The 26,706-nt window shown below is 40.4% G+C and overlaps 2 protein-coding genes across 6 annotated transcripts in view; one reads left to right on the top strand and one right to left on the bottom strand.

Annotated features, from left to right (window-relative positions):
- Positions 1 to 2,511, top strand: part of ube2kb (ubiquitin-conjugating enzyme E2Kb (UBC1 homolog, yeast)) — a 6,076-nt gene extending 3,565 nt beyond the window's left edge. Inside the window, exon 7 of the mRNA XM_034859018.1 lies at positions 228 to 2,511. Coding sequence (XP_034714909.1) covers positions 228 to 302 — 75 coding nt within the window. The 3' untranslated portion in view covers positions 303 to 2,511. The remainder of the gene's footprint in view (positions 1 to 227) is intronic.
- Positions 2,512 to 2,588: 77 nt separating this feature from the next.
- On the bottom strand, positions 2,589 to 26,092 carry pds5a (PDS5 cohesin associated factor A). 5 transcript variants are annotated; one of them, XM_034857908.1, is made up of 34 exons: positions 25,922 to 26,092; positions 24,854 to 25,006; positions 19,580 to 19,783; positions 18,185 to 18,271; positions 17,961 to 18,058; positions 16,732 to 16,858; positions 16,087 to 16,167; positions 15,793 to 15,933; positions 14,656 to 14,771; positions 14,416 to 14,510; positions 14,147 to 14,292; positions 13,097 to 13,248; positions 12,177 to 12,290; positions 11,806 to 11,887; positions 11,667 to 11,715; positions 11,395 to 11,534; positions 10,492 to 10,607; positions 9,798 to 9,903; positions 9,540 to 9,700; positions 9,226 to 9,349; positions 8,889 to 9,047; positions 8,647 to 8,715; positions 8,308 to 8,444; positions 7,991 to 8,114; positions 7,369 to 7,573; positions 6,897 to 7,011; positions 6,566 to 6,698; positions 6,063 to 6,182; positions 5,845 to 5,907; positions 5,302 to 5,447; positions 5,135 to 5,222; positions 4,773 to 5,041; positions 4,311 to 4,608; positions 3,725 to 3,763 (listed from the first exon to the last, which is right to left on the bottom strand). In XM_034857908.1, the coding sequence occupies exons 2-34, from the start codon at positions 24,965 to 24,967 to the stop codon at positions 3,725 to 3,727; spliced, it is 4,218 nt and encodes a 1,405-aa protein (XP_034713799.1). In that variant the 5' UTR covers positions 24,968 to 25,006; positions 25,922 to 26,092. The 5 variants fall into 5 exon arrangements, with proteins under 5 accessions (XP_034713829.1, XP_034713837.1, XP_034713799.1 ...); XM_034857919.1 differs by lacking the exon at positions 25,922 to 26,092 and adding an exon at positions 25,695 to 25,785; XM_034857929.1 differs by lacking the exon at positions 25,922 to 26,092 and adding an exon at positions 25,129 to 25,395.
- Positions 26,093 to 26,706: the final 614 nt, after the last annotated feature.

Genomic DNA, 26,706 nt, shown 5'->3' with positions numbered 1-26,706 from the left:
GCATGTTTGTCAGGGGCGGTGTAGTCTCACTGTAGTAATGTCAAGGGACTTCGTCTTAACAAGGCACAATTTATTCAAACACAATTAGCATGGAAGGAATTCTTTTTCTGAAAAAAATAATAGTAATAGTATCGTAATAGTATACTTTGAAATAATTTGGTTTTTATTAACTTGATCTTGCGAATGACTCACTTACAATACTGTTTTTTAATCCTACTCGCATACAGAATGCAGTAATAGCGGCCTTGTCTTCAAAATCCTGGGACGTGGAAACGGCGACAGAGTTGCTCCTCAGCAACTGAAACGCAGCCAGGTGTGAGGATCCCAACTCCCTTCATCATAACATCAGCTCCTTTCTGGCAACCATTCCACCATTGCCTTTTTGTTACACAGACGCCCCCCTCCCCCCCTCTCCCCCCCACATTCACCACAGCAGTCTGAGCCTTCTTTTATGACAAGTTTGTTTGCTACAAACTCAACAACGGTAGCTCCGCAATTGCCAATATGCACAACACCCTGTTGCCTGTCCGACCCCATCTGTCCATCCCGCTTTCTTTTCTTCCACTAACTCCAAATGTTTACTCGTAATAAGCTACCAAAACCTTTCACTCTTTCATCTTGTCTTCTATGCTTCTTATGCATATTGGCTCTGAAACCTTTTTTTTTTTTAAACAAATTTCTGTTCCTAATCCTGCAAAGAATCAAATAACTGCCATTTCCTGCTAGATTGTCCAGGGTAAAATGTGAAGGAAATCTGCATACAGCTCTCAGTAAATCACCATTTACTCCCTGCAACAACCAGTTAAACCTTATGTCAAATTATTCTCTTTTAAGGACAATTAAAACTATAAAGGTCTGTGGATAGTGTTCTGCAGTGAACAGTGTGATGGATAGTTCCTTAACCGTTTATCATAGAATCTTCAACGACCTGCAGAGGTTTTCTCTCCGCAGAATTAGAAAAGATTACTCAAACATCAAACAGAAAAGTTATCTGTAAATAGATGTGTAAATTTGAAAATACAATGCGATTATACTTCTTTTTTCTCCTACATGGCATTGTAAAACAAATTATTTTAAATATAAACTATGCCTACAATTATATGGAGATATACATTTTTAATGCTTTTGTGATCCATGAGAAATCCCTGTTTTTTTCTTATTCATTTTAAGATTGTTGTTTAGGGATGACACAGCCAAAATCCTGGCCCTAATTGGACAGGAGGTGACAGCCAGCTCGGGCCCTTACATGCAGCCTTTCCTGCTACACCACAAACCAACTCTTTCTTTTCCTTGCATGTTCTATGCTGCCTTTTGTTTTATTTGGCCAAATGATGTGGTGATGGAGGTTGGGTGGGGTCTGTTCGGTTACACTTCCCTTCAGACTTGTGGAACTCACAAGACTCTTTCTAATTTGTGGAAAGAGTGAGAGACTTGGAAGATCTGCTCAGCAATCCACTTCAGCCCAGTATCTCTAGTGAACCAAAGCCTTTTCTGTTGAGCATGTGGCTGGAAAATCTTCTCTTCTGCTCTGAACAGATCCAGCCTGGCACCAACAGAAGAAACACCTCAAGCAGAAATGAGGGATTCGGAATGTCATTAAGGATTTTGAGTTGAAAGTATTTTGTTTGTTTATTAAATACTAATTATAGAGCAATCACAGGCACTTTACTTTCAGCCACTGGTTAGGGGATCTGCTCCCCCTCTGTTCTGATGTTGATCATTAAGAGGGGGGGCGCTTTATCAGAATCCTTGATCCAATCCAGCAGTACGCAATCAAAACTTGGGCCATATATAGAGGGGTATAGGGGACTTCCTATATTACCAAACATGCTTTACTAAACAGCCAAATAAAATACTCATTGAGGTGAACTATGAACGATGTCTAACGAGTAGCTAAGAGGCTGGAACTCCTGAAGCAGAAAGCAGGCCTGCACAGTGTTTTGATTTGAGGTACCCAGACTATAAAGAAACGCTTCATATATGGAGATGTGAGATGTTGATGAATCCTTACACCTTTAAAATTAAAAAAAAAAAAAAACTTTTTTACTCTGGCTCCAGCTCAGTTGCTACCAACACGGGCATGTTACAGTATTAGTTATTGTGCACATTCTCCACGGATGGTGAAGTTTAACAGCCAGAGCCACAAAAGGGTTGGTAGTCAAAGGCAGACGGCACACGCCATCTCCTCCGCTTGTAAATAGTCCAGGTCTTGAGAACGAGACGTCTCATTATCACTGGAGTGCACCATTGATGGCTAGATCTATATTTTGTAAGAAAAATGGAAAAAAAGGCCCCCTCCACTCCGTGTTCTCACTACAATACAATGTATAGTGTACAATATTGCACGATGACGAAGCATAGAAAAAGGGGCAGTTGCATCTCAGTTTCTCCATTTGGATTGAGACTTATTTTCCTCGTTTCCTTGGAAGCGAGCATCAGCAGTATAAAAGCATGGTTATTTATTGTGACAGTGTCATGTTTCTTTGATTAAAAAAAAAAGAAGGAAAATCTTGTTTGCTTTTGTCAGATCTTTTGGCTTCTGAAAAGTACACTTCTTAAATGGTGATCAAGACAAATGCACCGCATGGTAACATCTAAAAGCATTTATTTTCTGGAAAAAAAAAATTAAATATGATCATGAGAATAGGCATACTTTAACTACATCAAAATTAAGTTGTCAACACAGCCCGCAAGGTTTCCACTCACCCAATGCTTAAAAGCAGGATTTACCCAGCAAAATAACTGACAAAAAGTACAAAAAATATTTAATTGTAATAGATGAACAAAAACCTGAACACATACTACTTGTATAGTAATATATCATTTATGAATTCCAAAGGGAAGTATTGTTTCATACTTCAGCAGTAAAAAAACAAAACAAAAGGTAATTCAAACCCAGCTGGATTTCAGAGCCCCAGACCAGTCTTGGCGAGCTTGGAGCACAGTTTCCAAACACAAATGTTTGACAACTTGAATTTGTCCATTGACACGCTGGAAATCAATCAAAAGGCCTTTAAAACCATTACAGGTGGCAGTTAAAAAGCCACAGAGTTTCTACTGGGCCTTGTGATGCTATAAACAAGCCAAAGCATCTCAACACTCCAAAGTTAGAAACCTAAACATACCAAAGTTTATAAAATTTTGGTGTCGGTACATCTGTTAAATGCACAAATCTTATGCTATGATGTTCCATATTACAGCCATTTTCAGCTATGTTTCTGCAAACGATCTTGGATATTAAAAAAATGTTTAACTGCAATGAGTATTTACAAAATACAACTGTGTAAGTAAAACAGGTAAGCTCAAAATAAAAAATATGGTGCAACAGCGACATAAGGAGGAAGAGGTCAGGAGACATACAGTAGGATTTACCCCAGGGAATTTAATAAGCAACAATCACAACCAGATTAAAATGTTTGTAAAATGTCCATCCTGTTGTGTTTTTTTTTTAAATTTTTAAATTTTTTATTTTTTTTTAAAATGGCTCCGCAAAAGAAGCGAAGAGCAACAAACACAAAGAAAAAAATATGTTTTTTTGAGTAAGACCTACATACAATGAGTTTCAAATCAAGACTATAAGGTATTTAAAACCTTCTAGGATGTCAGTGGTTTGTGTGTACATTTGTGTGTTTTAAGAAAGGTCCATAATGTGTCCAGGAAAGCTTTAGAGTCAGGAGCGTGTACGTAGGGTCGAGGGGCAATGAGGAAGTGTCTGGCCCGTTCTCTACAGTCTTGCTTTCACCTTCACCGGTTTCCTCTTTACCTGAAAGACAAAATTTGGACTCAGTGTCAGCCCAGTTGACTCTAGGCTCTGTTCACCGGTCACACACCCTAACCTTATTTTGTGCTTTTATTTTTCTAATTGAATGTTTTGCGTCCAAAGGAGCGAGAGCTGCCAACATGCAGCTGGCAAATTTTCACATCTTAATCTGTGAATTAAAGATTTGTTTCAAGAGATGGTGATTGTGGTTACAGGTACATTTTATTTGGTTTCTGTCACATCTGAATGATGTGTTTAACTGAAAAAGTCTAAGAGCGCGTCGCTAACTTGCAATGCGTCCTAGTACACAAGCACGGCTGCCACGGCCCTGTGAGCAGAATAACTTGCTTTCTCTGTCAATATAGCACACACTGGGGAATCTTCAATGGACTACAAATATCATCAGTACTCATTGGACATAAACATTCAAAAGGTGGCAAATTTTCCCTTTAACAGACAAATTCGTTGTAGTTGGGGAATGACTGACGTGGTAGAAAAGCAAGACCAAAAACATTGGTGTTTAGAGACATCCTGGCCTAAACCAACTCACTGCCAGCCCACTGATGGGCTCTCCCTGCCTGCCCGAAGGAACTCCTCTCCTTGTAGACTTGGTATCTCCCTGTCTAGATGTGTCGGACCAGGCTGCACAGCTTCTCTGCCCTTGCTTGAGGGGGTATTCCTCCCTGTCATTTCTGCCACAGATAACCTCTTCTGGACTGGACTCCAGTTCTTTCTCAGTGTCACCCTCGCTGCCCAGGAAGAGGGCGAATGTCCCTACAGCTCTCCCTGTCTCCTCTTCAGGCTCCCACTTTCTCTCTTTTTCCTTCTCTGTGCTCACAAACGACCACCTAAATGGAAAAAGGTTGACATCTGAAAGACAATGGGATTTCTGTGCAATCTCAGGGTTAGGTTCATTAGCTTTTCAGGGGAAAGACACAAACTGGGACTACAAAGTTAAACGCATCACTTTATCTGCCGAGTTACTTTCTGCTGCACCGCTCCTGACCCTTACCTCTGCAAGTCAATCTGTCTCTTTGTCCCTTCGTCATTCTGCTGCTGCTGTTTTGACATCTTGATGTTGATTGACTCTGTCGATGGGTTGGAGTTGGGGTCGGCTGCTCTCTTCCTCCCTCTGACAGCTCCACCTCCCGTTGCCGCAGTTGCTCCTTCTTTTTCGGCCGCCACAGGAGCAGCAGCAGCAGTTTTTGGTGGACGGCCACGTCGTTTGACGGGCGACGCTTCGGTCTCGGCATCAGGGGTTGCAATCGGACTTGGCTCCTCCTGAGAGAGATGGTGCGAAAAGCTCAGTCATCCGAACTCTGTTAATGTTGCAGTAAGTGTAGCTCCAGCTGACGTCTGGTGGGCTCAGCTTACCTTCTTCCCCTCTTCATTCTTGATGACTGGGTTCTCGTTGTTTTCCTGCGTTTGGCGCTCTGATGACTCAGTGGCAGCATTGCTGTTACTACAAGACACGTTTAAAAAGTTGAAGAAAGCATTATTCTTGATGTGCATGTATTAGTGTGAGTAGTGAGTCTATATACCTGTTCTTGTTGATAGTTGAGCTCAGTGGGGAGGAGTTGGTGCTGGGGTTACTGGTGTCTGAGACTGTGGTGGTCTTGGTGAAGATCCTCCTCCCTGGTACCGTCAGAGGCTTGTTCACAGCTCCCAACACTGGAGCTGGTTTAGGCTGCATAGAGAAAGGGTGAGTTGGAGGGTGCAGTAAATGGTATTAGGCTAGTGAGCATTTGATATTTTAGATCCCCAAACAGTAACGTGGTGTATATAAATAATCAGTGATTACTCAGAGTTTAATGTATTAATTTTTTCTGCTCCCTTTGACTCTGACCCCAGGTATCATACTCATATACTGAGAACACAAATATGTATAGACATATGTTTCTAAACTAAAAATAAAATGACAATGTTTTTTTTTTGCTTAACAATAAAAAGCAAAGAAGTGTTTACGTCATTATGTATTCTTTCCCACCTTTTAAACTACAATTAAACTACACTCATTACAGTGTCCTGTAACAGTGTTACCTATAATGTGGATTGCTCAGTAAATTAGAGTGTTTTGGATTTACCTTTCCAGTGAGAAGCATTTGTCTCATCTCTGTTGACAGATATTCTTTATCATTTTTGAAGTCCTGTTGAAAGAAATTACAGCAGAAAACTTTGATTAGCATCAACTGCTAGACCACAAAGGTCATGATTTGGCTTCAATATTAAAAGAGTGTGCCCATATTTATCTACCACTAAGTGGAATTAAGTCTTTCTTAAGAAGTGTGTGTGTATATATTGCCTTGTCCTGTATGATGAAGAACTTGGAGGGTAGAACAGGGTCTTTTGGAGAGTCCAGGTGACACGCAGTGCTCTTGTTGGCGATAACGAAGAGAGCCACATCACAGACAATATACATCTTCTGTAACCAAGACAACAAGAGACACAGAGTTTTGATGGTTTCATAATTAGGTGATTAATCAGAAAGTGCTCTTAGCTTATTGCTTTTACGTTCTTGCTTTTTTTTTTATACAAAGAATGTCTCCTGGTCATTTTAAATCACTATCGACACTAGCCTGTTTTTACTAACGACTATTACTCTTAAAGCTCTATGTTCATGAACAAAAGAAATGGTTTTGTTTCAAGTATAGCTATACTATGTTAGCTATTTTTGAAATCTTTCGCATTCTTGCATTAATTTAACTTTTTATTTAAAACATTTTAGAGATGACTGTTTCTAATGCTTACATTGAGTAAGCACGTGCGTGCTTGTGTGGGTGCGTGTGTGTGTGTGTGTGTACGTACCTCATTGGCCTTTGCATCATCAAGGCATTGTGCATCCTTGGTCTGTTTGATGTTCTCTACCATCTTCCTTAGAAAGGCATGACTGTTGTTCTCATTCTTGGTCATCAACACTTCCAGCATGAACCACAGGCACCTACACACACGAGCACAATAAACATACTGTATGTCACAGCTTCAGTCATCACCACTTCTATCTTATTAGCATTGTAAGTCAAAAGAATAAAATGTTCTCTTGAAAATAGGCATAAAAAATGAAATTCTCGGCTTTATCATCAAATTGAGGGATAGGTTATGACATAAAACATACAAAGTATAGTATGCCAACACTCACTCTTTGATGTCTTTGAGCTGTTCATATTCATGTGGTTTTGTGAAGTCTGGGTCATGTGCCAGCAGGTGGATCATATAGGGAACAACATACTCAGGAAGGAGGGAGACAAGTTTTTCTGTGGGAAGGGTGAGAGTAATTAATTTTAATGTACACAAGTGTTTCCATCCATCTGTTTTTATGCACTTTCAGTTAGTGAATAATAATTTTAAAAAAACTCTGGAAATTTTAGAAATAACAAGAAACAATAGCAATACCGCAAAAACTAACATTTGCAAAACAGTACTGGATGGAAAAAGGTATTAATTGCATTTACTTTTGAAGATTTTCTAAAAATCTATGAACATTTGTGGTGATATTGGATGGCAACTTGGCTCATGTGATCTCTGATAGTCTTAACTGCTTTTCAATAAAGCACACATTAAACACGTCAATAACTTTTAACATGAAAACATCCATCGGTCCATCCACTGACCCTGAGCAAGAGGATTTTGTTTGATGAACTCTCTGCGGACAGAAATGTTTTTGAGGAGGCACTGCCGGGCATGGGCACGGCGCTCCTTCACTGGGTCCTTGGCACACAGGGCGAAGACGGCGAGGTATTCCAGGGGCAGCACCAGTTTGACGAGAGCCAGGTGCAACTTCTGAGCAAAGATTTGACGAACCTGGTAGCATTCGTCCTGTATTTAGGGAAGAATAAACTTCAATTAAACTCAATTCACACAAGAGAGTAAAGAAGATTATTAGTACTAATGAGAATGTTTTCTTTTATTATAGTACATTGCCAATGAATCAGCTGACATGGCAATTAGTTCTCATTGTGTACACATACAGTACAATTTGCATATTAGAACAGGCCTTTCACACAGCAGACATTTTGACTGGTCTTAGCAGGAAAAGTACAGTTGTTATTAATGACAAACAGCTCTATTCTGACAGTCAGATAGCATGCACAATACCAGGATGAAACAGTAAAATGGAATTCAGCCATCATGAAATTGATCATGGATACCTGTGCTTCTCTTACTGAGACATGTCAAAATGTCTTCTGTTAAAAAAGGTTCTACAAAAAAAGTGATATAAAAAGGGAGACTGACGTTGATAACGAGGCCGCAGAGCTGAAACTGTTCAGGTGTGATGATGTCATGGTAACAGGGCTCCTGGGCCAACTTCATTATGGCTCCACCTGCGGCAAGCCTCAGACGAGACATGTCTGATTTACTGTGAAGAGGAACAAATAACAAAAGGAGAAGGATAACAAAGATTACCTCTTTTTTTTCTTCTTCTTTTTAAAAAAATCACAACTGGTAAATGTGTTTCCCAAGTATATCCCGAAATCTGTATGAAATGATTTGCCCCCTCTACAATCTTAATCCTCTAACAGCTCTATTTTGACCTTCAAGTCCCGAGTTACCTGATCTTCTTCTGCTCTGTGAGGTCTCCCTCGCTGACCAGCATGGCTGACAGTAGGCGCAGGGTGGAGTTTGCTGACTTGGATTGGTTGTTCTTCATTCCTAGTAACCAACGCACTAGCAGCTTGATGGCCTGCACCTGGGGGAACCGAAAGAGTATGAATAATTAGACAATGTGAGATCCCCAAATCTTAAAAAAAAAATAAAAAAAATAATCAGTTTACAAAAACATCAAACAAGATACAAATCCTTGCCAACAACCCAAGATCATATATGTGCATGTATATATCTCATATTGGACCATAAGGGGAAAAAAATGCCCCAGATGTGTTGCTTCTTACCTTAGCTAGGACCTCAGGTGAAACTTCCTCATCAGTGGTCCACAGCTTCCCATTCTTGTTGCCCACTGACTAAAGACATAAAGGCGCATCACATTCACACTCTTTTCTTGACAGGGTTTATTTGTTGAGAGTTGCAGTTCATAAAACAGGTGTCCAAAAATATAAAAATGTTTGTTAAAAGGGTGCAATTATGTGTGCTGTTACGGTGTCCTGTTTCAGTACACCGTGTGATCTCCACGCACCCTGTCATTCATGAGCAAGTCCTTGACAATGAAGTTAGCCACAATGGACTTCATTGGTGAAGCAAACTGATCTGGGGCCAGCATGGAGATGTGGCCCAGGGACACCAGAGGAGTAATGAGCTGCTCTGGGACATCTGCATTCAGACTACGTGACAGAGGCTGGGGACGAAAGGAAAAAACTATGTGAGTGCATCCCAACAAAAAAATGTCAGTACAATAACAGAAGACATACAGAAGACAAAAAAACAATGTACAGTAGAAGTGTAAATAAAATCATACTAAAACATTTTTGTCAATTTGTAATACAAGGTGCAGTAAGTAAGGAAACGTCCTCTACCTCAAAAATCTGTGCCAGCTGCACTTCCTTGTTATTAAAGATGGCGTGGATACAGTGGACGGCCTGCTTGGCCTGGTGAGGTGTTCCCCGCTTGGCTTTCTGATGCAGGACGGGAATCAGAGTCCTGATGGACATTAGGATACACAATGCAGGTTATTTCTTTCATTCAACCCAGATGCGGACCAGTATGGCAAGTGACGAAAGTGTGGACCCTTCGCCTGTAGATTCATAAAGCGACATACTACTGTCCAAATACAAATGTCTATTGTTGGATTTCGTCATTTTCCCTGTTAAATGTGTAATTTCTCTCTTACGATCTTATCTGTTGTAGCTCTGTCTCAATCTTCTGCCCTGTGTTTCGGAATATCTGGATAGCTGCCTCTGCCACTTTTTCATCCTCCATCTTCAAACACTGCAGCAGAGACTCGTAGGTTTCTGCTGAGTGGAACGCTGTGGGGTGGGTGAACGACAGTACCTAGAGGGGAATTTTGCGTTTACAAAAAACCACACACTGGTTACATTTTGGGCATTGGCTTCCATTTATCACAGTATGATTGGTCCATGCTATATACCTTGAGTAGCTCCAGGCCAGAGCGGATGGCTGTATCAGGGGTAACGCCCTCCTCGTCGTCATCAGCCGTGCCCTCAATGGACTTGTTCAGCAGCTTCACCAGAGCACTAAAAGTAAAGAAATCACCTCACCTTTGTTTAAATGATCTAAATGTGCATTACATGACATCCTGGATCACTTTTGGATGTCTTAAGACAACATAATAGCAAGTATTAAACATGATAAAAATTGTTACACTGGCTAGCGTAAGCATTAGAAGTCATTCAGTATGTATGGTTCCTCTCTCTTGGTGTTTTTCCATAAAGAAGTAAGGGTTAAACCTGTTCCTTGGCCACGGCCTGCAGGTACAACTCACCACCACTAGGTGTCTCAGTGAATTACAAAAGCCTGTTAATGGGTTACACAATGAAACAGAGACACACGTGAAGCTTCTTATTATTACTGAGCTAGGGAGTGCAGGTCCTTCGTATGACTCCCTCTTTGTGTGTACTATACAACAAGACAATTAAATCTGATGGAACGGAATTTACAATCCAGTTTCATCTTCTTTTAATCAAAATGTACTCTAATCCCTTTTTACTGCCACCAGAATTTAGACTTGTCTATGTTCAAACATTTTGGTTTGTTATGAAATTTGAAAATAAAACCCAACCTCAACACTTGGTGCATTGAACATTTGAGGAAATTTTTCTGACCTGATGGCCTCAGAGTCGATGTGGACGGGGGCGATGCGCTCCAGCAGGAACTTAACCATCTCCAAGAACGGGTTGGTGGGTTGTTTGGGGAACGTCAACTTCCGAGTAATCTCCCTCTGCACACAGTACAAACATTCACAGGTTTTTGTTTATATATCTCCACTGCATTCACGCCAAAGTCTTTACTAATCCAGGACAACAGTCTTAAAAGTACCTTCGATCTTTAACCCTGAATGTTTGCTCCGCAAAAACACAAGAGTGTGACTGGTGATTTTGAGGTCTTTAATATTAATGTGGTATCAGATTAACATTATGAGAATTCAAACAATAACAGAAGTTGAATGGCTTGCTCTACTCTATATAATACACTACATTTAAGTTGAATTAGTCTAGATCAGAAGAAATACATTTACAGGATAAAGCCTGATATCCGGCGCATGAGGCTTTGCCCCTCACCTTCCGCTCTGTGTGTGTTGCTGTTCTCAATATCCCTTTGCTACAGTAACAACAAAATTCTCCTATCTCAGAATGTATCTGAGTCTTCCTCCACAGCGCTGTAAAGAAAGGTCTGGCAATGCGAGACTATGTGTTTATTAATGCTGTACTTGTAGAGGCTTTCTCCTCTTTTACGGCATGACATTTCCTGCTACTAAAATATAAAGTTGTCATTTTTAAGTGATTGCACCTTGAAAATATAGAAAAAAACATAACGATTTTTGTTAACTGACACAATGTCATTTCTCTAAAACATCACTTCTTCAGGGATTTTGAGTGATTTGTGACTGCTAAACGGGAAATATAGGCTCAAAAACAAACTCTTTGTTAAAGATAAGGAGAGAGAATGAGACTTGCAGCATGTCTGTGAGTGAGTGTGTATACTAAATGGATGAGTGTTCTTCTCACCACACAGATCTCAGCCTGTTTGCAGGAGCAGGTCGGACTGATGAGCATCTCCAGCTGAACTCTGAGCTTCTCGTCCTCACCCAGAACCTGGTTGAACTTCTTCATGAAGTCCTGGGCCTTTCCAGCATCTGGCAGATTCTCTGTGAACATACACAAGAGTTTAATTAAGATGACAGTCATGTTAAGTGGAATGAACCTTTACCATTATGAAGAAACGACAGAGCGTGGGGATTGATAGTGTACTATATACGTTTCTGTGGTTTCCAACTTACTGGCAATACTCATCAGCTTCCCAAACATGGCAGTGTTATTAGCCTCGGACTACCAGGAGAAAGAGAGAGAAATGTGTGATATATATGTCTTGCATCAAAATACACGGAGGAGAAGGTTAGTTTTTGTGTGTCAACACACCACTGGCAGCTTGTGGAGGTCAAGCAGCTCTTTGACGAGGCTTCTGAGCATGTTCTGACACTTCCACATCTCATTCAGGGCCCTGAGAGCAAAGAATACAGCAAACGAGAGGAGAAACAGGTGAGAGTTGGCAAAAACACAGGGGCTGATCAATTTACTTCCCTTGTGATATGTACATACATGTTTAAATGTTAGTGTTGTTTTCATGTTGTTGGCAGATACAATGTTGGATTTGCTGGCCATTGTGCAGTTTTGTATTTTCTAAACTATTTTTATGTTTTAACGTACATTCAAAAGATACAGGTCAGGATTTATGTGTACAATTATGTGTATTTTTTTCTTAGAGGAGGCAATCTTGCAGGTTTACTGACTTGACAGCGTTTGTGTCCAGGCAGGCATACAGGTAGTACAGACACTTCATCTTCTCCTCTGTGTCAAGACTGTGAGGGACCATATACTGTGCGAAGATCTTCTCTACTAATAACCTGAAAAAGGAGGGGAGAGTTTCCGTGAATTGTGTAAAAACGTTGACAATGGAAACCAAAAAAATAAATATTGTCTATATTAACAAAAATAGTACTAATAGAACTGTTCTTAGCAGGTCCATTCAGCATATTTTCTATCGTCTGTCATAGTGAAGGACCAATTTTAGAGGCCAAAATTTGCGTTTTTACGTGTATTGCATCGGCTTGCTGCGTTCGGCGATAGTTTCCCCCCGGCATTATTTACATTCCACAGGCAGCTCTGTGTTGCTAGAGACGCTGCAGTTCATGTGCAGATCATGCACTGCCCCTCAAGCACTAGCACCATGGCAGTCTTAAATTACAAATCAAGCACTTCATTTCAATGGGTACTTTTTAGGTTTATTGTTTTCTTAATTATTTAAATGTGTTGACAAAGAATATTTTGTGATGACCTGATTATATAGGTCTTATAGTATGTCAGCAAGCAATGCATCATCAAGCCTATGTTGAATATGCTGATGAACGCCTTTTGCCCTTGCACAGCTAACCATATGCAGTGCACCCATCCATGTGGCGCACACATAATTCGGGTGGTATGAATGAAAATGATTGCAAAAAAAATCCAGTGTTGAAAGAGCAAAAGCAGTATTGGCTTCAAAAATCAACAGCCTGTCGATCCCTAGTTTGTTAATCCTAAATCTTAAAAAAAGCAGGTTTCAAAAAAATGTATGTCAACCTACACTTAAGTAATGTCAACCATGATTGAAACGTCCAACACAGCTGTGTAGTTTTTCAACATTAAACTATTGCATAGTGCATATGCTCACTTGTCATCAATGCTGTTCTGATAGTAGATGTGCAGCAGTTTGTCTTTGATCCAGCTGATCTTCAGGGCAGACTCTTTCCCGGCCTCATGGTGCAGACAGTATTTCTTAAAAAGCTGAGCAAGGCCCATCATGGCCTCCTTACGCACACGCCACTATAGGGGGAGGGAGAGGAGGGAAGAAAAACCCATCAGGGAGGTAAGATTTCAATTAAGATAAGGAAAGTTAATTTACATTTATTGTACAAGCATGAAAGATCTGGGAAATTCCTTACATTTGTGTGTCATAAGCAAATAAAAAATGTAAGACTTTGAAGCAGGGCTCTAAAGTGCAACAATAAAAAATCTATAATGTGGGACTAAACTTTTTGATTGGTAGAGTCGGTGTGCCTGCAGGTGTGTCTCTGGTTGCAGTATTGGGTTTATACAGAAGGCTGTGTGTTTCCGAATAAAATATCTGAACAACTTATGTGACTTTGATAATAAAGTCCATTGTTCGATTGTTGTGAATTATCTGCCACCACATTTATGGGTTCCTTGCATCACTGCATATCAACACCCACTCTTTTAACAACCAATGTTATAATTCAGGTTCAGCAACAAATTAGGCTGCAAACAACAACAAAATCCACAGATATGAATTTCAAAACAAACCCTTGAAGCACCTTGCTAGTTTTAATTGCAGTATGCAACAGACAGCTTTGCCAAGGCAGTTTTGTCTGGAGCTTTTTACGCTGATGGACCAGGGGTTGGTCCATTGTGCACACATGGTATTTAAAATATATATATATATATATTATTACAAACACATTCAGTCATTGAAGGCGCAGTGAAGGATTGGTTATGCATCAAAAACAAATCCTGTGTGGACTTTTTAATAAATTAATAATATTTTTCTAATATAGTCATAAGCCGGAAATCCGGCACCACAGCAGAGTACTTTAAGCCCTGATGACAGAAAGAGCTGGGATTTGAAAGTAAAATCACTATATCCACCTGCTACTACTACTACTACTACTACCACATCACATCTAACCCTGCATATTTGTCTCACCCTCTTGTCTAAGGTCCTTTCTCGTACAAAGCCCAAAAGTTGGTCATTGACCAAATTAAGGTCTTTCTTCCCGGCGTTTATAATGGTGACGATGACATCATGACGGATGGCTTCCTCTGGGTCATGGGAGCGCACCTTCAAATACTCTGATTGGATAATAAGGAGAAAGGAATGTGACCACTTTTTGTCCAGAGAATAATTTTAAAGAAATGACTCTATTAGAAGAGAGAAGAATGAAGAAGACACATTGAGTCAGAAAACAAACATACCTGTAAGGTCTCTGGCCAGGTCTGGGTGGTTCATGAGGCAGTGGCTGGCAAACTTTACACACTCTAGCCTGACTGGAACGTGGATGTCATTGAACCTGAAGAAAAAAATCTGTTATACAAAACTAAAAACATTTTATATATCTTTAGTACACTATAACAAGTACATAACATTTCCTGGTTGAACAGGATAAGCTTAAACCCCTTTGTGTGAGCCGACTGCATAGTGTTCACGTAACTCACCGTCCTAAGAAGCACTGCCACAACGGTCTGTTCTGTGAGGCCAGCTCTGAGTCTTTGGCCCCAAACAACTTAGCTAGCAACCGTACAACAGCTAGACGCTCCTCTCCATCATTGCTCTACAAACACAAGAAAAACATGTAAAATACAAGCTGCATTTTCCTCCCAAAATAATTACAATTTTAAGCCTTCCCTGATCTCCCACTCTTGCTTTGCCAGACCATCCTCCACAGCGCTCTGAAGAGAAGGGTCTGGCTAGTCCACACAACATTCCGGGATAGGGGGGGAAAAAAAACACTAACTGGTTTGGTTTATTGGCATTTCTTTAAATCAATCACATTCGTCATGAGTGTTGCTAAGAACTGGGTCAGACTGGGCCACTGTAAAAAAAACAACTTGAGAATTAATTTCTTTTGGTTGAACGTGCACGTTAAAAAATTGTTTTAGTTGTGCAGGAAAAACTCATAATTTGACAGATAGTCTAGCTAGCTGTCTCAATATTCCACGCAGAGATCTGAGAAGCAGTTAACCATGGTCCTCATGATTCCATCAGAGTTTAGAATTCCAACACGAAGAAAACGAACGGTACCGGATATACGGCCATTAGGAGTGAAATCTGGCGGAATTTCCGGTGGCACCCGAGCTTTCCCGGAAGTGGATTGTCGTGGACATAGACTAGCTCTCTATTAATGCAAATAAGTACGACAAACTGTCAACCATCCCCATCTTCTGCTTTACCTGCACATTTATCCAATTATTTACCTCAAACTTTGCCTTAAAGACCGCTCTCAAAAAATAAACTTTTGTTTGTATGTTCCTGCATTTGCTGTTGAGAAGCACGAGGGTCCTTGGTTGTCAATCACCAAGATAACACACCTGACAATGTGCACTATCTTACACTACTGAGAGGTTAAGCCGACTCAAGGTGAAACAAGCTTTAAATTCTGTCCGTTACCCATTCATACTGCCCTACAAGTGATTTAACAATGACACTACAAAGTTACATCCCTCATATAAAGTTGACAGTCTATAGTTTGATCTATGTTCATGTTTTTTCTTTGGAAAAGCATCAAAAGAACTAGTCCTCTATGATCTGAAATGAGATGTTTGGTCAACATTTTGACTGTGTGTTGCATTCACCTTCAATTTAAATTCCAGCTGTGGCATGACAGAGGTAAGCAGCATAGGGTCGATAGCAAACAGTTCCTGGATGAGGTCAAATACGTGCTCTGAGAGGTCACTGACTGATGACTTGCCCATCACTAAAACCTGATTAAAGAACTGAGGGAGGAAGGAAAAAAAACACGGTGAGTGACAAATACTTCATTGAAACAAGATGTACTGTAGATACATGCAATAGCTTACGTAGGCAGAGTCTGAGGACAAAAAACAAAAGTCGCAGACTGAAAATGAATAAGTGAGGCTGCTACTCACGTTAGCAATGCATGTCTCGATGGTCTGGACGGTCCGCTTCAGCAGAGTCTTGGCAAGATCGTACGCTTGCTTGTTCAGATTCTGTTCCAAGTTAAGTAAAACACTGATTATTTAGTTTAACTGACAATGAACATCCAATATTCACTAATACACAGAGCTTCAAAAAAATATGTATATAATAAAATGCTTCTGGTTAGTGCATATCATCTTTGCTGCTGTAACACAGCAAATGTCCCCGCCATGAGACTTATAAAGCATTCTTATCTTACTCTGAGGATGACTGATGTCAATTTTTAAAACTGATTTTAATTGAAAAAAAAGAGAAGCTGTGCTAAATATTTATCATAATTTTGTAATATGGGTGCTCTTGTGGTAAAGATCAGAATAGGTTTTGTTAATCCAGTATGTTTGTGGTGCAAATGATTATTTTATAATCTGATTATAATCCAGAGGTATGCCGGTTTTCCATCATTTATTTAATATTCAATATAAATATCCAAATTTTATTTTTGGGAAAAAAATAAATAAGAACATACAACACAGTTGCATCATTATATTTAAAGATCTTTGTTAACAATACAAAATAAATACAAATAATGACATAACTAGATAATGTACATGAATGTGTGTGTGTGTGTGTCCTACCTTGTGTGCAGGAATGAGGTTAATGAGGATGGTATCCAGCAGCTCCTGTGTGACTCCGTCACCCTCCATGATGATAGAGCTCATCAAGTCTATCATGTGCATCTGCACCTTCTGGTTATGGCTGTTACTGTGGAGGAAGAGATGAAATGATGAATGAGTGATTACTCATTGTTACCCCTCAACACCTGGTGTCGAGAGAGGATCAGCGTTTCCTGAGCTAATTGACGTCATAACTGTCAAGTTATGCTATGTTATGTCCGTGTCCTCAATGTATACCAAATTAACTGTCAAGCGAGTGGCAACGCATTGGTACATTGACGAATGAAGAGCACACTGACTTCAGTCGGTGGTTAATCATCATCTGTTCCTGGTTTTCATATGTCAGAGTAAGGCTGGGTACAGAGTTCAATACTTTTTTTAGGTACCGACCGAATTGCCTCGATGTATCGAGTATCAAATAATACATAGTCATTTGATACCCAATTTCAATACCTAAGGAGTAAATCTCATCAGCGTAAGTGAGCCAATAAGCACGCAGCATGCTTCTACCAAGATCTACTATGTTTGTGATTGGCTATCTAACGTTTCACGCTACAGAGGCTGACAGGAAAAATTCTACGTCGCACAAACAAGGCTCGAGCAGTAGACGCTGCAAAATAAAAATATTTGTGAAACAATATGTAATGTCTGATTACGGAACTTGTATCAAAAGTACTTATATCAGTACCAGTATCTGGTATAATCCCAGTATTAGTAATCACTACACAAAGGCCTGAAATGTACACACATGCTCAGGACCTATTCATGCACAAACGGAGAGATGTCAGAGTGAGTGGACCAGCACCCTGAGCGGTTGAGGGGGTACTGTGCCTTGCTCAAGAGCACCTGGCAGTGCCCAGGAGGTGAAGTGGCATCTCTCCAGCTACCAATACACACTCCGTACTTTTTGTCCGTACCAGCAAAAATCCTGTTGCCAACCCAACTCACTACTGACTGAGCTACTGCCACCTTGACACTAGGTAATTGAAACATGCTAAAAAGGGAGTCAAGATGTAGCTTTTCTAGACAGAATCAAGTACATGTATACATACATACAGTACATACATGTATGACTATGTTGGAGTATGAGGTCTGATAAACGGTAATACTAAGGATTTTAGAAAACAAAACAATTTTCAGTTATAAGATCTGACACAAAGGGAAACTGCAGCAGATAACAGGGGCCTTACTTGATGACCGAGAAGAGGGATTTGAAAAGCTGGATGAAGATCTCGTTGCAGTCCTCCAGTTCAAAGCATATGTTGTAGGACTTCACCCACGCAAGGTTCTAGAGAAACACATTAAAAACAAAAGTTACTCCTTCATCAGCAGTTAGTTGTGTGTCAAGGGACAATACGACAAACAAAACACAAGTTTAGCCTCTTGTGATTTCTACCACATAAGCGCACATTACCTCCAGCAGGTAGAAGTATCTGTTGAACTGAGGGCTCTTTGTGTCTTCCAGTCCCTTTAGCTGTCTGGTGATGAACAGAAAGATGTCCTACAGACAAGACAGGAAAACACTTGTTTTATGTTAGAAAAAGAGAGTGCTCGAAAAAAAAATTCCGGAAAGACCCCCAAAACAGCAGATTTAATTAGAAAAAGAAATGACCACACACTCCCTGCATACCAGCGTATTCAATCCCTGCCAACCGTTCTAGCTCCATAGTTAGTGCCATAAACATACTCTTTGCAAATCTTTACAATCAAAAACAGCAGATTGCATGATAAAATTCTTCGTCAAAACTTGCAATTTTCAGCGTGTAACATTGGCATGCTAGCTTGGAGGTTGTTCTATTTGTTTATTGCAGCGACGTGATTTTGTCACACAGACAGCAGCAGGTGACAGGCAAAACCAGACATTCAGCTTGTCAGGCTTATCCTGGCAGCAGGCAGGTGTGAGTGCATCTGCACGCACAGTGAGGCAAAGACTTTTGGAGGATGGCCTGGTGTCAAGAAGGACAGCAAAGAAGCCATTTCCTCCAGGAAAAACATCAGGGACAGATTATTATTCCGCAAAAGGTAGAGGGATTGGACTGCTTAGGACTGGGGCAAAGTCATTTTCTCAGATGAATCCCCTTTCTGATTGTTTGAGGCATCCGGAAAAACACTTGTACGGAGAAGACAAGGTGAGCACTACCATCAGTCCTGTGTCATGCCAACAGTAAAGCATCCTGAGACCATTCATGTGTGGGGTTTCTTCTCAGCCAAAAGAAATGGGCTCACTTACAATTTTGCCTACAAACAGCACCATGAATAAAGAATGGTACCAAAACATCCTCTGAGAGCAACTTCTCCCATCCATCCAAAGCCAGTTTGTAGATGAACAATGCTTTTTCCAGCATAATGGAGCACCTTGCCGTAAGGCCAAAGTGATGACTAAGTGGCTCGGGAAACAAAACATCAACATTTTGGGTCCATGCCCAGGAAACTCCCCAGACCTTAATCCCATTGAGAACTTGTGGTCAATCTTCAAGAGGCGGGTGGACAAACAAAAAAACAAAAATTCCGACTGATTAACTGAACGTAATTGTCAATAAAAGCCTTTGACACTTATGAAATGCTTGTGATTATACTTCAGTATACCATGGTAACATCTGACAAATATCTACAAACACGGAATGAGATAACTTTGTGAAAACCAATACTTGTGTCATTCTCAAAGCTTTTGACCTAGACTGTACAGAAAAACATGTAACTGGTAACTAGTAACTAGTGTTATGAGCAAAACTGAAATGCTTGGACTGCTTTTAAAACTAGTCCCTTGATGACAGAGGATTTAATTCAGGACCAAGGGTCAGTTCCTAACCTTGAGTTTGTCGTGGGATGTGTAGGGGGCCTCGGGAGCATAGATCCTGAAGATGTCCGCCAGGCAGCAGGCCACCAGTAGCCTTACATCTTTATTGGGGTTCCTGAGGAAGAATTCTGAAGCAAGGTGGAGGGCCAGGCCAAGATACTGCTGCTTCTCCTCTTCAGAGTCTTGGTCCATGTCCATGTAGGTTTTCACCACCATCTGTGAAACAAGGGAGGAGCAGGGTGAGAAGGGAACCAGTTATCAGTTGTCTTAAAATGAACAACAACAACAATCAGCTAAGCAGTTCTGTGTCCCAGCAGTGTGCGAGCTCCCTTATCCGTTGGTCCACCCCGGTGACGCAAAACCCGAGAACCCCTGATTGAGCTCTCATCTCAACAAGGCAATCATATTGACTGTACGTTAAATGATAACCGTGTGTCTGGACCACTCCATGGACTAAATGATAACCTTAGACTGGATGTTTTCTGCTGAAGCATTGACGGTGTGTTATTGTGGTAAGCTAGTTCGGGTTTACACGCAATACAGAGATTTTGTTTTGTTTCAGCTTGAAATTATCCTAAACTTTAGCCACTTTGTCGTGTTCTCTAGCCTGTCTCATGCCCCTCGCCATTTTCTCTCTCTTCTTTCATTATGCAATCCCCACCGTCTGCGTATACTAGTCTGGATCAACGGAAGTACATTTCCAAGACAATTGCCTGAAAGCTCACTGGATGTCCGCTGTGTGTTGCTGTCTTAAAAACTAGGTTTGCTTTGGGAAACAACAAACTTCGGGCTAGCAAGCTACATGCTAAAAATGACAAATTTTGAAGAAAATCTGGATTGTGCAACAAGGTAGGCCTGCTTGTTTCTTTTAGAGAATGATTTTAAAGATTTACAAAAGAATATGTTTATAAAATATGTTTTAATATAAGGGGACATCTTGGGAACAATTGGAGAGGATTTCTGTGGACAAAGTATACAACCATACACTGTTAAAAACCAATTACGTTTAACCAAGTATCCAGGTAATTTAAAACTGCAGACGTTACTGTATTGTGGAAACAGTTCTTCATTTAATATTGGATGTGGTGTTTTCTTTTGCGGGGTGCAAACATTCCACCAAAACAAGTCCCGTCCTGAGACCATTTTGCAGAGCGGGACACACCACACAAACTAGCACAACGGTTGCTCACCGACGGCCCAACTAGGACCGACGGCCACGTTGGTCTGTCAGAGCCTTAAGGCTAGGCTAGGCTTGCTGCTAGCTGGAACCCCCTCATACTCTAGTCTGCAATACACTTTATCCAGAGCACCTTATACTCCATCTCAGTTACATTTTACTTGGCCTGTCAGAGCTTGTTTGCTGGAAACAGCTTTAGTTTTTTTATAGATGAGAAAAGTGTGACTCAACCACACAGTATTTGCACACCAGACAATCAAAATGAAGGCAACAACAATGTAGCTTCAGCACACACGTTACCCTTTATCAGTAAAGAGAATTGAATGACAATGACATTGAATGAGTTTTAGAAATTAGAGAGGCTTTTAGAGGCTTTTAGAGAGTTAAATCATAGTTAAAATAAATTACTAGCTCAAATCCTAAATGCATTTATTCTTGTTGAAAATGACAGTTTCCCAGTGCTTTTTGGGTTGACTTTTAATTTCCCTTTGCCCCTTGAGTTTACAAACCTAGCAAACAAATAGGCTCAAGATTAAAATGACAGGAAATGAAATAGTTTTTCTAGGTCTAACATGAACACAACTCTCTCATGAGGTTGTATGCACACCAATATTATCAAACATCTCAGTGGTTCTGGATAGGCAATAGGACACCATGCTTTGAACTATCACTTTCTCTATGAGAGTGATGAGTGAGTGTGAGTATATATGAAAAAGCGAAGCAGAGCAATGAAGCTCACTATACAGCTAGGCAGTCAGCAGGGCGGGGGATGGGCCAACCGCTCCAGCAGACTGCAGAGCACCACACTCACTCCTACCCTTCCACACGCTCAATTGAAAACATTCACAACCCAGCCGGTGAAAGCTCTTTACCCAGTGTGACGAGTAGGTGCTCGTCTCTGCCTTTTAAAAGTATTGTTGTTTATTTGGACAGAACATTGGCTCAGTCTGAAAATATATGTGACATGTTTTTAAAGGTCTGCTGATGCAAAGTCTGAGACGCCGAAACAGCTGTGCTATTTCTGCTTAATATTTAACTGAAATACAGCCCCAACTCAACCCTGTAATGTATGATAACAGCTCTAATAAACTATAAGCAGATAACCCATTCCACAGGGAATGAAAAACATCCCTTTTGACCCCCCTTTAGATCATTCAAACAGGTTAGCAGGGGTATTGAATCCGTCGGCTGTGTTCGTTCATAAGCACTGCATGAAAAAAACCACCAGGTCTCCCATTCAAGTCAATGTAACACACTGTGGAGTAGTCGTGCAGTAGGCTTAGGCAAAAAAAAAATGTTCAAAAAAGTAGAGCCTTGTTTAAAATTTGTAGAAATGCAGAGTGATATCATCTGGCAATGCAACTCGTTAGTAAATCAAATATGTGCAAGCACACATTCCCGGGCATTATTTCGTTTACCTGGAGAGCTGCCCTAATTATTATTCAACGCACAGGGGATAAAACTATTGCTGTGATAACTTTCCAGAGTTGTTCATTTCTTTCTTACTATATATATATATTGCTGTGCAGAGTTTTGGTGAACCTTCAAACTCACTGACCCAATTTTCAAATTGGCTTGCATTGTATTTCCTGATGTTACGGTTTCCAAAAGCAAATAAATGTGGTTTGACACTTTCATCTCTACAAAACACTGTCTGATTAAGCTGTGGTTGATTCCTCATCCTTCCGTTTCTGTACAGTGCTTTTCTTTGATAAATCAATGAGTGCATGACCAGTCTGTGCTGGAGAAAATATTTTGCCACTGGGTAGACTCAGTAAGCCATTTGCTTTTAAAAGATAAAGAGCCTTTTTTTTTAAATGTGAGAGTTCTGATGAGGGTGTTAATGCCTGAAACAATCTCTATAATTACAGGATTTGCATTTAGGAATGACAGCTACTCACTATACATTACTACCATGGTATAAATGTATAGTGGTACGCGGTACAATGGTGGAAAAGCAAAACAAAAAGCATAAGGCAATTTTTTTTTATTGTTTATGTCTCAGGCTGTACTACCTAGTGTCATACAGTCTCTCCCGTGAGCTAGCTGCAGCAGACTGAAGTGTGTAAAGTTAGATGTAAACAATAGGTTCCCCACACCATCTCCAGACAATCAGCTATAAAACTGAAAATACAGCATCTATGTTCTCTGCAAAGACAAACTAAATTATAACAAAACTGAATAATGCAGCGTTATCATGGCATGTCCCGTTATTCCGCCTTGCCAATTTGTACATAAAAAGGTCCTGAAATGGATTGGGGGAACAGTAGAAGAGGAAGTAACAGAGCCGAATCAACGCCTGTGTAAAAGAGACACTCAGCATGGCGAAACTACACGTACACTAGACCCCAACGCTGCTGTTTTCCAGGTCATTTCTCTTTTGTTTCCGGAATGTTGGCATGCTATCTAATAACCTTTCACACCAATGGCTCAATCTCGGTTAAACCCAGAACGACAGCGTGTTTGAATGGCGTAACCCTCCTCGATCTACCCGGCTTCGCAAACCTGGTCGCCAGTTGGGTTTGATCAGGGTGCACTAGGGTCTGTTTCAATGTGAAGTGCGCACGACCCGGGTTGCTAACAGCTGGGGCGGGACAAATTATGTGATTTGTTGGAAATGACAGTGGGGCAGTCATCACAGGTCGCCGCCTGTTTTTACAATAAATTGGTGCCTAAAAATAAATCAGAATGCAGGAATTGAAGTCTTTTAAGCTCAAAATGACCTTGTTCTCCCAATATTCCTCTAGCGAGGATACTTGGTTGGAAGGTACTCACTGTCACTCTCTCTACCTACTGTTCTTTTAAAGAGATCAACGCACACACAAGTATAAACTTCAGGCCACTTTTATAGGCTACGGCAAAAACTCTGCATATAGCCTCCGCAGAAGCATTAATCTTGCTTCAAACCAAACTACAGAATGACTTATGATAGTGGCTGACTGTAGATGAAAGTGAGTAAATGACCTTAAACAATATGCTGTCAACTGGCTAATCCTGCAGTACAACACAAATCTTAAATCTCTTCCATCAATTGGCTAATTGCACATCCAATTAGTGTCAGCCTTTCCAACGCTCAGCAGTATACAGCAGAGGTTGAAGAGATCTGTAAACCACTGTCTTGCAGTCAACAACCTGCCATTCAGCACATTTGTCCGGCTTGCCAATGCCAAGGGTTGTGTGCTCTATGGTCACAATACTACTCTTTAAATTGTTATAGGATGTCAGGCAACTATTTCAATATTACTGTGGTAAACTATCTAATCAATCACAACCTAGAGATTTAGGAGAGTTTCAACAAGATCCCTATAACCACAGGTGCCAAATTTGAAATTGCTGAATGTTTGAAGTGTCGGGTAAGGGGAGGGGTGGCTATCAGGACGCTGTCTGAGAAAAGCAAAGACCCATGTGTTGATCAATATTTTAATAAAAAAAATGTATAAAATTATAACGTGGCTTGTATTGAGAATTGATAACTGGCAAACAATGCGAAAGGGGGCACTCGTAGTTATGGATCTACATACAATAGTCACCTAAATCATCAACTTCCCTTAGCTTTACAGAGCTTAATAGCAAGTTTAAGCTCATTATTTAGCTGATGCAACTTTACTGTTTTGGTTAACTCCGACAGTGTCGTCTTTGGCCGCAGTGGATAGTGTTTATACATACATACATAAAAATGTGTCCTCCTTTGAATAAGAAATGCAAATATACGGCTATTATTCTTCCCTAGCAGTACATAACTGTTTTAGTGTTGACATTTTGGGATCATCCCATTTTTGCAGTTTTAAGGGGACAAAACGAATTGCTGACAAACTTGAAGACTTCAATACTTCTGAACAATAGCATCCCATGTATCATGTCACATTCAATTTTACCAAAATAATACTCTGCCAATGATAACATGCACACGATTGTTATTTACAGTCTGCGATCTCAACAAAAAGACAGAGGACTGGGAAAACAGCCAGCCATATTAGAAGAAGGGTCTCTTATACTGTAGTTTCCAAAGTGAGGAGGGTTTGGGCATTGTGTAAGGGCCCGTACACTGAGGTTTGGACTTGCAAAAAATGTATAGCTTATTACTGACAGCAAGAAACACAACAATATACCTTCAACCGTTTGACCACCTCATCGTTGCTGATTTTGTCCGTAATATCCTTCACTCCCGGAGGATATATGATTTTTCCTTCCCCCGTAGGTTTCTGCTGTTGCGGGAACTCCATGCTTGTTGGTATATGGTCCACACGGTCTTCTACTGGCCTCTATGGGTCAGAAAACAAAAGTTCAACACAACCATGCTACCGCACTTACCAAAACCTCGTTTTAAGCACAATTTCCATTTGCCAATCATCATTTATGTCCGCTAAAATTGTCAACATCGTACCTGTATATTTAGCGATATTCTAATCCAGAAAACTTTTCAGACAGAAAGCCAACACCAGACCAGCATTGTGCATATTATTAGCTTATATGCTAAATTAACCCAGCTAAACATCAGCTCCGTATTTTCCGTAAATTTCTCATCACACATCGTATCGCTAGCTAGATAAACAAGCTCAACTGCTATACCGGTACCCTTACAGCTATTTGAACCGCTTAGCTAGCTAGTTGTTAGAAAACCACTTTAAAAACAACACGAGAGCAGCCGGTGTATGTCTACTGTCATACATGTTATCAAATTAGCTAGCTAGCTATCTGTAGTAGCGGCTAGCATTTTGCGGGAAGGAAGTAAGGCTAGCAGCGAGTGGCTACTACACGTTAGCATGGCTAGCTAACTTTGCTAGCCTAGGCCGCAAACTATTGAGGTACCCATCACATCTCCAGCTACACTCACCAGAGGAAGTGAAGTATCCTATCATCTCTGTCTGAAATAGCCGTACTCATGGTCAGTTCAAGTGGTTTACAACAAATGCAACTACTTTGTGAAGTTTAAAAATCAAGCAAATTTACTTGTTACTGTCTTTTTTCAACTTCAACGCATCGCTCCGTACTGCCGCTAGTTTTACAGGCGAAGAAGGGCTGCTACCGTCGCCCTGAACCCTCCTCTCTCAACACCAACTTGCCCCCACAGATGATTTTTTAACACCTTAACAAATACTGAATTAATATATTTCCAAATATATAACTACGACTAAAACAGCAGGATATTTGCCAAGCGTTTACTTGTTTGTATTTACCTCTCAAGTGGGCCGTTTTAATTCATTAGTCTGACACAGGTTGGGTTTAGTTTTCGGCACAAAGCTCTCGGTCCGTTCAGTGCTGTCTGTGTGAAGGCTGGGTGTAGAGCGCCCCCCTCGGTCCCACAGGAGTACTGCAGCACAAAAATTCATGGCGGGAGTCCGAAACAAACAGCTAACATCTCGCAACACAGTTTTTGTTAATTTAATGTAATTACTGTGTATATAAATCCACATATGATATGCATGATGCCATTTTCCGGTTTTGTTTTTTTGTAGCAGAAAAAAACATTGAAAATATACTAATATGAATCATTTTACGAGCATCGTAGTAGGCTACTATTTAAAAAAGTTGTATTGCTGTCAATACGTTGCTGCAGCATGTGCGTTTAATGATAATGCTTATTCTTCGTTAACATAACATTTAACAACATTAATTACTAAAACTACTGCTTATTCTAACTACTAGTATTCTGTTAACTGTTGACTCTAACCCTACCCTTAATTTATAAAATAATGAATTGTAATAGTAGTAGCAGTAGTGAGGGACATCTGGTGGTCAAATGGTACTAATGGAAACAGTGGTTTAATTTTACATATTTCATATTGTGGTTCATGAATGCTGTTGGCCACCTGCTTTTGTTTATATAGTTTGATTTTCTGCAAGGACCCTGACTAACTACTATTTTATCGTTTCAGTAACAACATTATTTAATATTTAGTTGGTTATGCGCATCAATGATAATAGGTTCTACCTGAGCTGTAAAAGGGCAAGTTCCTAAATC

Source organism: Etheostoma cragini, chromosome 2 (assembly GCF_013103735.1).
Source record: "Etheostoma cragini isolate CJK2018 chromosome 2, CSU_Ecrag_1.0, whole genome shotgun sequence".
In the NCBI taxonomy this organism is placed as follows: Eukaryota; Metazoa; Chordata; class Actinopteri; order Perciformes; family Percidae; genus Etheostoma; species Etheostoma cragini.
This window is presented reverse-complemented; position numbering and strand designations above follow the sequence as displayed.